At 37.7% G+C, this 13,396-nt stretch overlaps 1 protein-coding gene across 5 annotated transcripts in view; it reads right to left on the bottom strand.

Annotated features, from left to right (window-relative positions):
• CORIN (corin, serine peptidase) overlaps positions 1-13,396 on the bottom strand; it is a 118,467-nt gene that overhangs the window by 96,063 nt on the left and 9,008 nt on the right. For all 5 annotated transcript variants that reach the window (XM_081208743.1, XM_081208742.1, XM_081208746.1 and 2 more), the window contains exons 2-3: positions 6,204-6,348; positions 1,490-1,927 (exon numbers count right to left, since the gene is read on the bottom strand). In XM_081208743.1, the coding sequence (XP_081064869.1) occupies positions 1,490-1,927; positions 6,204-6,324 (559 nt within the window). In that variant the 5' untranslated portion in view covers positions 6,325-6,348. The remainder of the gene's footprint in view (positions 1-1,489; positions 1,928-6,203; positions 6,349-13,396) is intronic.

The following is a 13,396-nucleotide window of genomic DNA, read 5'->3' as shown; positions in this document are numbered from 1 at the left end:
CTTTTAAAAACTGTATTGTTCTGACAGGCTGTTGGAAAGACATGCAGTTGAGAATGAAGCAAAGGAAGTTTTTTGTTTCTTCAATTTTGAAAGGTAATAAGAGATCACAGAGAATTGCTAGCAACTGCTTGGTAGTTATGTATGTATGTATGTATGTATGTATGTATGTATGTATGTATGTATGCAACCATGCATGTATATGTAGCACAATGGATATAGGGAAGGAATATCAATTAACTTATGAGAAATTAAAATAAATCACTTAAAAGAAGAATATACCCTGCTCTGTGTACATGTTAGAACCAATAACTATCCCAGCCAGGATAGCCCTACCTTTAGACAGAGTGAGGCAACAACTGTTTTGAGCTGGCCCTGATCTCTTCAATGAGGACTACGTCCATGCCAAGTCTCCTTTTAGTGCAACGTTTCGAGGTCAAGTTGCAGAACAACTCAGATTTTATCTACCTTTATCTGTTTTTGATCAGATATTTACATCATATTACGTTTACATCTATAAAATTATTTTTATTAAGTTTGCAGTTCCTTACTTTCCCCGTTTTATTTGCAGGGTATATGTAGTGTAAGTAAAATGGTTGCTGATAAATAATTGTCATTCTAAGTAGACTACCTAGATGTACTAAAACTACGAAAGGTAAAACAAGGAATGACATTTTATTCAGTTTGATATTTTCAGTTCCAGTTTTCAGGGCATTTCAGAATGTCTATAAGCTGCCCTTAAATATATTCTCTCTCTATACACACACACACACACACAAAAAAAAAACCTATGGAGGAAGTGCCCAAGACACATATAAAAGTAAAATCTTCACATTTGAGAAGAGATGCCCCCTGCAATACAAAGACTTCAATTCAACCAATTGTGCTTAAGTACCATTTAAATCAACAAGGCTTATAACCAGCTAGTTCTACTGAATACAAATGAGATTAAATGAGACTAATTTTCTTGGATTTTAGCTATTGAATTATCAAGAGCCTTCCAACAAGGCAAGTCAACAAATGGACAATTTAAAAAAGTGAACAGGCTTATCACTTCAATATGATGTACTTAATGTACTTACCATGCTTGTTTAATGTATCTTGCTAAGCAGTGATCTGTACAGTATTTGCTTCTGATTAAAGAGCTTAGTCTGCCATACTCGCAGGGATCTTCAATAACCCATGTTCAGAACAATTATTTAGCCAGCTAAATAATGGTTCAACATTAAACAAGGTCCAGATAAGGACTTGTATGTCTGGAATTTCCAGACGCATGGCAACCCTTGTCGTATTGTGCAACAACTCTGGGCAAAAGTAACAAAAAAAAGCTCAACAACTCCCCCCCCCCCCAAAGATGAGAATTACCTGAACAAACTGATATTCCTTGGTAGCTATTGATTTAGAAGGATGCAAATTATAACACCACAAAATTATATTATATTATATTTCTTGCATCATAATTAATTAAGGATCCATATTAATATAAACTTACTTTTTTTCAAATCCATTTGCTGCACAGTAGATGGACTGGTAGGTTTCAGGAGAGAAAAAGATGAATTCTTGTCTATGATCTTCACAGATGTGTCTGTGGAGTGTAGAGTTTCATCTCCTGTATTGGTTGATGACCAGGAGTTGTCTCCAGGAGTTTTGGTCAAAATCTTTTCACCTGTAGGACTAGTTTTCAGTGATGGGGTTTGCGAGGCAACCTGTGCAGCTCCCTTATGTATACTGAAGTTTTTATGTATTTGGTCAAGGTGAAATAATGGGTTTGTGGTCCAAGATGGTGGCTGTATTTTGTTACCCATAGATGGAACGACATTTGAACGACCTTCAGTCATGTTTGGAAAAGGAGTATCAGGCATTTCAGTGTCACCATCAGGGTGAAGTAAGTCGCTTTCATTTGAATGTAAGCATTTTTTCCCCAACACACCTGAATGGAAGGAAAAATCATAGAACATAAACCAGAGAACCTGACAAAATTCACTGAACAAGAATGAACATCCCATACACTACCTACTGGAAGAGATCCTGTAGGTAGTTGGAAGCTATAGAATAGAAGGCAAGATAGGATAAGGGTTTTTTTTTTGTTTAATTCTAGGCATCAGTGTTCTGATTTTCTTTCCATTGTGTACATTGCCATCTGTATCTTTTAAAAGACACTTTGTAGCTCTATAGACAAATGTACTTCCCCCTTAATAAAATTTAAAATGAATATATGGGAAAATAATATCTGGGATACAGAAATGTCTGAGCATTTCACCAGACACAGAAGGGCAATTAAAGGCATAACAAACAGAAATGTGGAAACGGATTTCCAAGGAATGTGGACCCTTTCTTTAATTATGTTAATGACCAAAATCAATACCTTGTTATATCAACTGCTCAATATTTTCAGTGGAGAGGTTACATTAAGCAATATGTTTGAACATTGTTTATATCTAGAGTCAATTGATAGAACAAACACCATTCAATGTACTGCTAGATAAGTGCTTAATGGTTCTTGTATTTGTTTTTGTTTAAAAACCAATAGAAATTGTTTTTTAAAAAACATTTAAAATGCCAGACAGACATTGTTTGCTATGTAGAGCATTATGATGTTTAAAGTTCAAACCTATAAATGACTTATTTGGGTTTCCATTTTCATATTCTAAATTATTTTCTTTCTTTTTTTCAAAAAATAAAATTGACATTCTCTAAAACATCCCCTTATTCCGGGGTGGGGGTGAGGAGTGGTAAACCGTAAGGCAGTGCAAGTCATTCCACAATTCAGTTCAGGTCTCAGTTTAGCAACTCTGCTCTGGTCCTTTTCTGACCCAGACCCTATTCAGGCCCTTAACTGAAATGGAGGCCTTGCACCGTCCTAATGTTTAAACAGGATTTAAAGCCCCAATTAAACAACTCAGTCAGCATCAGGGGATAAGGGAAGGAGGAGACATGCAGGCAGAGACTGTAACCTGTACTTTCTCCCTCTCCCTCCCTTGCCGCCTGATCACCCCCTTCTGACAGCTCAAGATCACTCTAGGGGGATTCGAACCAGGGGGATCTAGGACCACCTTGACCCAGTCCAGACAAATACTAGATCGGCATGAATCAGCATAATTCCAAGATTTGTCTGGAGCAGATGTACAACCCTAGAAAACAGGGCCCTGTGTGATTCCTCTGGGGCAAGCAGGTTCTGTTTTTAACCCACAAATGCTTTGCTTTGTCCTTATAAGTATCTACTATGCATATTATATGAAAATGTGTGATCAACATAAAAAATACAAATGGGGTTATGAGTATTTTAGTCTTTCTAGCTTCTCATCGACTTACAGCATATGTTTTATTTGTAAAGAAATTTCAACTGTACTGTATTGAGGATTTCTTAACTACAATCTCACCACAGCACACTACTTGGTCCCATGGTAATTATCTTTATTTCTAAAACTGTGTAATTTATTTCTAAAAGCATGAGCTATTAATTACTTGTTCATATGTATTTACTAAATTCTTCCTTTCTTTTTAATATTTATTTTAATGTATGAGCCAACAAGACAGCCTACATAAAATAAATGTGTCAATGTGGGGAATAAAAGTAACAAAAGTATAAAGTCTTTTTAGTTGCAGAGCTCTCCTAACTACAGAAATCCAACATAAATTACTCCTATTCCAAACTCTGTGTAGGAAGAATTTGATTTACACTACCTTTTCTGTTGCCTAAGTTCCATTGGGTTGCTAAATCACACGACTAAGCTGAAAGGTGTTGGAATAGGATTCTAATAATATTAAAATAATAATAATAATAATAATAATAATAATAATAATAATAATAATAATAATAATAATAATAATAATTTTATGTATACCCCGCCCTCCCCAGCCAACTCGTATCAGGCCCCCTGAACACCCCCTTCTTTGGGGACTTACACCCGTATAAATTACATCAGCTTAAGTTCCACAGTCTGAGACAGGGCGCGAGACTTATGCCATCATAGACCCAGCTCAGCCCTGACTCAGCTGGGAAAGCCCAGCACATGTCAAATCAAAACTTCCTCATCCCAGTGAATCTTGGGTTTGGATTATTTTATTCCTAGAAATACACTTTGAATATCATGTTTCTGCTTTGTTAGCTTACTTGATCTTAATTCCCTTTAGTCTGTTCTCTATTTAAAGACTGATCCCTAGACTCAGTTATCAGGCAATACAGTAATGCCCACCAATCACAGAATCAGAGTTGGAAGGGACCACGAGGGTCATCCAGTCCAACCCCTGGTATTCAGGATTCTTTTGCTCATCTAAACAAATAAAAAATGCAGAGGCTATAAAAATGTTTTATTGCAAATCATCTCCTGAGGTCCAAACAGAGTAAGCAAAATGTTCTCCTGACGTTTGGCAGAGGTAATAGCGTGATCAAAATGTGCCATCCCCCCCCCCCATTCATGCTTATTTGAATGTGTGGGAGTTTTCCCACTAATTTCAATAGGATTAAAGGATTCTATTGAAGGGTCTTCTTTTATTTGTGTAGTATTTTTTCAGTCACTTAACGTGACTGCTTCCAACGTTTTAATAGTTCACTTGGCCAGAATTTATATTATTTATTTTACCTAAGTCAGAGGTAGTGTATGTCAGGCCCATAGGCCAAATGCAACTCTTCATTCCTCTCTATCTGTCCTTCAGAATTCTACCAACTCCTGACTGTACCTGCTTTGCAGTCCCAGCATTTTTGCCAGGCCAGAATTTCCTTGAATTCTGACAGTGCATCTTGCTTGTCTGGAAGGAGAATAGAGGGGCACATGCGAGAAACTAACCTATCATACAAAGATAAAAATTACATTTTTGCCTCTGGTGCCATCCACCACTGGCATGTGGACCTCAGAGTGTTGCCCAAAAGAGAATGCAGCCCTTCAGCTGAAAAGGGTTCCCCATCCCTGTCTTAAGTAAATATCTCCTTTAATCAATTAATTTCTCATTTAATCAATTAAATTCTCAACATATACTCAGTGCCCGTATATTTTTGTGTCATTGATAATATCATAAACTGTAAAAGGAGGCTAGAATCCTTCTCCTGACATGCTAGGTTTCCAGAAGCAGCAAACAGTACTATTAATGTTATTGTTGGCATCCATCTATCTTGAGAGACAATGGAGTGCGCCTGTGAGAATAATAATAATAATAATAATAATAATAATAATTTTTTTTATACCCCGCACATCTGGCTAGGTTTCCCCAGCCACTCTGGACGGCTTTCAACAAAATATTAAAATACAATAGTCCGTCAAACATTAAAAGCTTCCCTAAACAGGGCTGCCGTCAGATGTCTTCTAAAAGTCTGGTAGTTGTTTTTCTCTTTGACATCTGGTGGGAGAGCATTCCACAGGGCAGGTGCCACTACCGAGAAGGCCCTCTGCCTGGTTCCCTGTAACCTCACTTCTCACAGTGAAGGAACCCCAGAAGGCCCTCAGCGTTGGACTTCAGTGTCCGGGCAACACGATGGGGGTGGAGACGCTCCTTCAGGTATACAGGACCGAGGCTATTTAGGGTTTTAAAGGTCAGCACCAACACTGTGAGTTGTGCCCGGAAACGTACTGGGACATGAAGTCAAACCGATGTGTTAGCAACACTGAAGTGACCTCCCCAGGGCACAAGCCTGGACAGTGTGTATGGAGGTCCTGGGCTGCCCTGAAAACAAGACACACGCTCCTTTGGCCTTGCTGATGTGACCCAAAGGAAAGCAGAGCAATACGTTTAGCACCAGCTTGGCTGCAGGAGTTGCCAGAAAGAAGCGTACCTGGTGCCATCAAACCGTCTTAGGGACTCCACGCTGGATTTGTGTAGGGTCTACTCCTTAGCCTTTTCTTCTCCCAAAGTTATCCCACAAGGCAGTGGAGATTTAGGATCAGACCTTTCCTTCTCCTAAATGGGCTACCTTGCCAGGTTGATGAACTTTAATGCAGGATTCTCATGAACATTAAAGCTCAGACCTTAGTGCAAGCATAGGTGGCTATCAAGTGACCCATGGGTCAGAGATATGGAACCCCAAAATATGCTCACCATACAACTATTAATGCAGTATTCCTCTTGCCTACCAAGAGAAGAAATTAATAACTGAACATCTTTTCTCTTAAATTACAGAATGCTATCGGTGCTACATTACATTATTAAGTTAAATTACTAGCAAGGTTTGTTGCACTGATCTTTTTGTCCTTGCATATGAATTTTGTACTTACCGACAAATGTAAGAAGGATCACCAGCAAAAGTATAAGAGCACAAATGCATGGAATCAATATTAGCAACAAGAGTCGAAGGTACTTGGCAGAGACAAGTTTCTGAGAGCAACCATCCTCCATGTTATCTTCATCTGTTACAGGGGCCTGAAACACAGAGAAGGCTAGTTTTTAAATTTCTAACATAAAAGTTGCATCTAAATATGGCTACTCCATGACATAATAGTGACACTAAAGCAAAATATACTCAACGGAATATATTTATTAAATAAATTTATGATGCATTTGCGATGATTGGACAACATGCTCTTATAAAGAAACACATGTCTGGAATGCTTTGAAGGCTGTGAGAGGGGAAATATTTTTCTGGAAACACAAAAAATCTATATATTGAGGGGCTCAAAAGCCAAATAGCTGTCCTAAAAGATTTAGAAGTGCTAATATAAAATGCATTTTCCTTTTTAAAAAGAGTCTCTATTTTTTGTTTTTTCCTAGGATTGTAGGGCAAATGCTCAACCTTTTACAAGGTGTTTATTAGAATAGCAAGATTATTAATCCCAGATGGTGGGGTCTCTGCTGAATACAACTCCTCAAATTATACAATTTCTGACGCAGGAACAACAAGAACATTAAAACAAATTTATTTTGTACTAGCTGGAGGCAAACAGTGATGGGATAAAAAGAGGGCACATTTACCCACTGCCAAAACAATGCCCACTATATGGAGGCCTTCTTTGGCAGACAAATTCTATGTAATAAGGACAATATCTCTCATAAAATCCAATATAAAAGACTCTTATAAAAGTCACCAATACTGACTCAAGTTACATGGTTCATTCTAATGTATATACAGTTGTTTTCACAGACTCCAGCCATCCACCAACCAAACCTGGGACGTGAGTATTCCTTCATCCTTAAAAACCAATTCATCTTCTCTAACCTAATACTATCCCCCTCCTCCTTACCACCCACAAAATCTGGGCATTTCTCCCAGTCCAGTAAATCAACTTGCTATCTTGTCCTCACAACAAGGCTACATGTGGTTCTGTTGATTTAGAATGTGCAGATTTAGCCCAGGTTTTGAAGACGATTTCATTGTTTTGGTTTGTCCATTACAATGGAAACAGTGAATGAATGACAAGAATTGTATTGGAGTCTTCCTTGAAGAATTGGAAAGGATAATCAGAAGCTCAACATAGTTACTGGTGAATATTAGGGCTTAGGAAACTCTGCTGCTGTTTTCTTAAATTTCAAACATTTTTGTATAGCTTCAGTAAAAACCACAAAGGATAAATTATTTTTGTTCTTTGGCATTCTTATGAACAGAAATCTCTATGATGGACAAGCATTAATCCTTGCATTAAACATTTGCTTTGAAAAAAATGAGTAAAGACAAAATGCTCAGAAAGAAAGAAATAACTTGGAACAGAAGTTCCATTATTTTCTCTGTTGCATTATAAAACATAATGCAGAGTTAAAAGAGTACTCCAATTTTTTCATTTTTTAAACAAATCCTATTACAGGATATCATTTTTATTAATAACCTATATAATAAATGTGGCTAATATTTAGGGGGTGAAATAGTTCTGAAAATAGTGTGAATTCCAAAGCCATGAGTACAAAATGAGGGAGACTATACTGAGGGAGCAGTATGTGTATGGAAGCAAGCTATTAAGACCAGCCTGGTCTGGTTGACAAAAATGCAATGTTGTTTCAAAACAATTATATGAAAATATGGAATAATGTTAAAGTGGATTTACAGAGATGGAGAAGAATGCATCTGTCCCTCATGGGTAGAATTTCGGTGGTAAAGAAGAATGTATTACCTAAAATGTTGTTCCTCTTTCAGACCGTGGCAGTAATCAATTCAGTAATATGTTTTAAACAATGGCAAACAGACATTACTACGATTATTTGACAAGGGAAGAGACCAATAATAAGTTTCAATAACTTAACAGATGTAAAAGAAAGAGGAGGCTTAGCCTTACCAAATTTAAATTTGCATCATGAAGCAGCATGTTTAACTTGGTTAAAAGAGTGGGTAAGATTAATGAAGATTAGATTACTGGATTTGGGAGGAATTGATAGAAGATATGGGTGGCATTCCTATTTGTGGCATGACAAAGTCAAAGTACATAAAGACTTTCTTAATCATTATATAAGGAGGAGTCTGTTGGGGGTGTGAAGGAGGAATAAAAATCTTCTGGAACACAAAAAAACACCTATGGATATCACCAATAGGTGAACATTAAAAAAAATGATTAAGTGGGCAAAAGATGTTGGACACAATATAGATATTGCTGCCTGCGAAAAGCTTCGGAAAACATGTATGAAATTTACAACATGTTATAGCTTGAAAGATGATGTACAGGTGGTATTTAACACCAAAGAAGCTAGCTCAATTGTAGAAGAATATATCAAACAAGTGTTGGAAATGTAAGAATTGAAAGGGGTCATTCTATCACATGAGGTTGACCTGCATGGAGGCCACGGCCTTTTGGGCTATGATATATAAGGGGGGGGGGGGAATCAAACTGACCTTTCTCAAGAAAGCCTTCCTGCTGGGGATACTGGAAAGTGAAATTCCAAGGAAAGCTTAAACTGTATTTATCTATGTAACCACAGCGGTAAGGAATTTCTATGCACAGAAGGATGAGAGAATACCCTCAAAAGAAGAATGGCTGGTGAAAACCTTGGAATATACAGAGATGGCAAAACTGACGGCACTGATAAGAGACACAATAAACAGAATCCTTTAAAGAGGACTAGAAACCCTTAAAAAAATTATTTTCCATAGGTGAAGTCCACAGCAGGGGTTGAAGATTAAGAAAAAATAGCAGAACATATTGAGAAACCTGTTAAAGAGGATGAAATTGGGTATGGTGGAATTATAAAATGCCATTGTCTATAATCTTGAATATAAGCATTGCTGATCGGTGAGTGGGAAGTCATTAATACATAGAACTTAATATAAGTGTTGAGTAACAAAATGTAAATTTTAAGCTTGAAATAAATATATATATATATATCAATAGAAAAAAGAGATGAATGCATGGTGATTTGAGGTGTCCAGATGTTATTTTTACTGCATGGGGGGTGCACACTTCCATCTGCATTGCAATACTGATGAGAATGTGCAGCTCTAATCATTGCCTCAGGCTGCATATGCAGTATTGCATGCTGTTGTATGTAGACTAAAATCCTAAAGTATAACCTGGATATAATAACCTACTTGGCGATGTTGTTCCACTTTTTTCCAGTATGTGGAATATATGAATAATTCTGTCCTCTCTTTATTTAAGAAAAACCTTACAAATTGTAATAGCACAGAAAATGGCAGATATTTCTAAAAGGGACAAAGTATATTTTCACTTTTGGCATTAGCAAAATCACAGAAAGAAGCTGTCCCAAAATGTTGCTGTTTCCTAAATCATCATTTCAATAAGTAAGTCCTCATTTATAAACAACATGTTATGTTTGTTATGAGAATGTAATTAGTACCATGTTGATAAATTAAACAAGAAATATGTCTTTGTACAGTTGAAAATAACTGAGGAAATTCTATATGACAAGCTGGTTTTCACATACTGCTATTGTTATCTTTACATCTGTTATTAATAATTCCATTCATTTCAAGCTTTTCGTTTAAAAATATAAACAGATGTGTAAACAGTTAACCTTTTATAAACTGCTGAGATTAAGAGAATTAAGAAAAATGTAAGGGCAATGATTAGCAACTGGCAGTCCTGGTGCAAAACACTGAGATTATCATCTAGTCTCCAGTTCAGTGAAGTATATCGTGACAGGTGAACTTGCTAAGCAAATTAAAAAGTTTGCACATGATTTGCTTAAAGATTGGAGAAGGCTCTAAAACCACTGGAGGCCTCCATAAAAGATATATCGAGCAAGGCAGCAGACACATCTGTGACAGCTAGTGAAGTGCTGGACTTGGGGCTGCAAAACCAGACCCATCTTGCAAAGCTGACAGACGCGATATTTCAGATGAAGCTGAAAGACCAGCAAGACCAGAACTGCTATTTTAAAAATTCACTTATCTGAAGTCCTTGAATGAGAAGAGAAGTGCAAGAAAATAGACTTTCTGATCAGGTTCCCAAACCTGCTGTAAACCAACAAGTGCAAACCATAGCCCCACTGAACAGAGAACTCTCCCTGAATGCCACTGCCTGAGGCATTTGGCTCAACCAACAGAGGCAGTAAGACAATAACCACAAATATACATACAGGAATAGACTGATTAAATCATTGATATACCAAAATAGAAGTTGCTTCAAGTTTGGAAACAAGGACAACTGTTGTTAACTAGAGCAGCAAAATGTTCTTACTACAAATAAAATAGTGCTGATAAGATCTGCCCCACAACCAAGAGCTGATAGGATTTGCTCAATTAAGTTCAGGCTTTGCAGCCCCCTATGAATGCTTATATACATACAACTTTCCAGACAGACATAGCTTACAAAAGAGCCCTTAAGTCCAGAAAACAGTGAATTTTGGAACAGAGCAATCTTCTTTGATGAAACGGCCACAGCAATTAAAGAGCTACAGAATTGAAAAACCACTGGGAAATATGGGCTAGGTGGAGCATTCTATTAGGCTTTTTGCAGGCCTGAATTTAAATTACAAGAGGCCCTAGGTTACTCCACTTGTGAGGCCCCTCCCAATCCCCCACTCTCACAACTGGAAGAAAATGGAAGAATGTTGTAAACAAAATTGAGTGAAGCCAAGGATGAAGACAGGTATTTAAAATTCTGCAATTCACAATTTCTCCTCTAAAGGACATAAGATGTTATTGTCAAATAGGTAAAGGTAAAGGGACCCCTGACCATTAGGTCCAGTTGTGACCAACTTAGACAAACTTTTTTTGTCTAAGTTTGTCACTTTCAATGTACAGAATGCTCAGTGCGGACAACCTCTCTTGAGACATCGTGGCCCTTAATTCATTTAGTCTTGAAAAACTTCTCTCCTGAGCAGTTAGTGACCATAAAGCTAAGAAATAGCCACAAGACTGTTTCCACATTAGGAAAGGCCACCTGAATTTTTTCCTTGTATATAATTTGATAAAAATAATTTAAACGCTTTCTTTGGCCAACTTCGAAACAAGAGAAAGAACAGTAAAGTAGTAGATCCTGTGCGTGGAGAAGATGGAGAAATGTTATTGGGCGACAGAAAGGAGGAGGAACTGCTCAACATTTACTTTACCTCCAAACTTTACCCAAAAGGAGAGCAATGCCCAACCTGGTGATAATAGAATAAATGATGCAGGGAGGGAGCTGCAGCCCAAGATATAAGTATAAAAAAGAGAGGTGGTAATGGATCACCTTGCTACTTTAAATGGATTCAAATCCAGGGCCTGATGAACTGCATCCAAGGATGTTAAAAGAACTTGCATTGTGTCAGAACTCGTCTATAAGCTTTCAGAATTCTTGGAGAACAGGTGAGACCCCTGTGGACTGGAGGTGGGCAATGAGGAGTCTGAAAGGTAACATGATAACAACAAATATGTAAAGGGCCGTGACCGTGACATGGAAGATGGAGCAAGCTTGTTTTCTCTTGTTCCAGAGGGTAGGAACCAAACAACAATATCAAATTATAATAAAGGAGATTCTGACTAAACATTAGGAAGAACTTTCAGACAGTAAGAGCTGTTCAGCAGTGGAACGGACTACTCCAAAAGGTGCTGAACACTCCACTGGAGGTTTTTAAGCAGAGGTTGGATGGCTATCTGTCAGGGATTCTTTAGTTGTGGTGCCTGAATTGCAGGGGGGTTGACTTGATGACCCTTGGGATCCTTTCCAGCTGTACAGTGCTATGATTAAAAACAAAACCGTCCGTGCCCATAGGCTTACTATCAAAAAAACACAACACAAAAGGAGGGAGGGCAGAGACAAAATGTATGGCATTAGTATATGGATTGTAACCTGGCAACACTTGCAGAGTATGCAGAAATTAAGCAGATAATTGTATTCAAATAAGGCATGTCAGAAGGTAGGGGTAGCTAACTTTTTTGTCTAGAGGACTGTATTCCCTCTTGGCTAACCCTCCAATAGCTACATGCCAGCGGCAAGTATGCCAAATGTAGTTGTGGCCACCCCCACCCCCACCCAATCCTCCTACTCACACATACACACAAAGGTACGAACACAACCCTCTGAGTAGAGGAGTTGTGGTCCCCTCTCCAGTCAAATGATCGATCTGATGACTAGGGAGGAAACAATTTGCATCCCCATCAGGATGCTGGACTTCACCCACCCCAGTGCTGTGGCTACTACCATTTGGGTGTGAAGGAGAGTGACAACTGTTCCAATTAAGTTTGCTAAATCACGAAAATATTAAATACTGTTAACGTGTGAAAGATTATTTATAATTGGGGTATTGGGTCCCTACAGTAAATTTGGTTCTCTGGTATGTAGGTATCTGACAAGACTTTGAAAGGGTTCTCATTCTGTAAGACCTAATGACTTCAATTTCTGTGGGGGAAAAAGCAAAAGAAATCAATTCACTGGTGCAGAATAACTGAATCTTCTTATGCCTTCTATTCTCCAAAGGATGCAATAGTCTACTTGAAGCCTAAATTAGGACCCATTCACATATGTTTTCTCATTCCTGGCAGCATGGAATTACTGTACAAGTATGCAGTTGGAATAATGCCAGTAAGGGAATTATACATCAGTGATTCCAGGAAGAGAAAATATCTTTGGTGTGCAGTTCCCTTTTGGTACCATCCCAACAAACATTTGCAGGGGAATCCCATTACACGACTCAACCTATAATGAAGAATTAAACGTCTATAATGAATCCTGATTTTCTCCAAAAGCAGTCGTCATTGTTAACAAGGAGGAAAGGAAGAAATGGAAGCTGCTTAATTACAGTGGTACCTAAAATAGACAAAAACATTTCTGACCACAGATTATTATTATTGTGTACAATACTGCAGGAACTGTGATACCCACGTACTTGGGAATATCAGCTGAATATTGATGATACAAGCACATTTTTAAATGTATGTTTTGCCATAGTATCAAAAAGCTTAACAAGGCACAGACAATAACATATTAGTTAAAATATTTGTATCTGAAGCTTTCCTAATACAAGTTAAAACAGTTAACAAGAATTTCTGTTTCTAGTCAGTTGTACAGGTTCATAGAAATTCCACATACTTGAATGTCTAGAAATAACT

This window comes from Podarcis bocagei, assembly GCF_964188305.1.
Source record: "Podarcis bocagei genome assembly, chromosome: 9".
NCBI classification, from domain to species: Eukaryota; Metazoa; Chordata; class Lepidosauria; order Squamata; family Lacertidae; genus Podarcis; species Podarcis bocagei.
The sequence above is the reverse complement of the archived record's forward strand: the minus strand, read 5'-3'. Positions and strand labels throughout refer to the sequence as shown.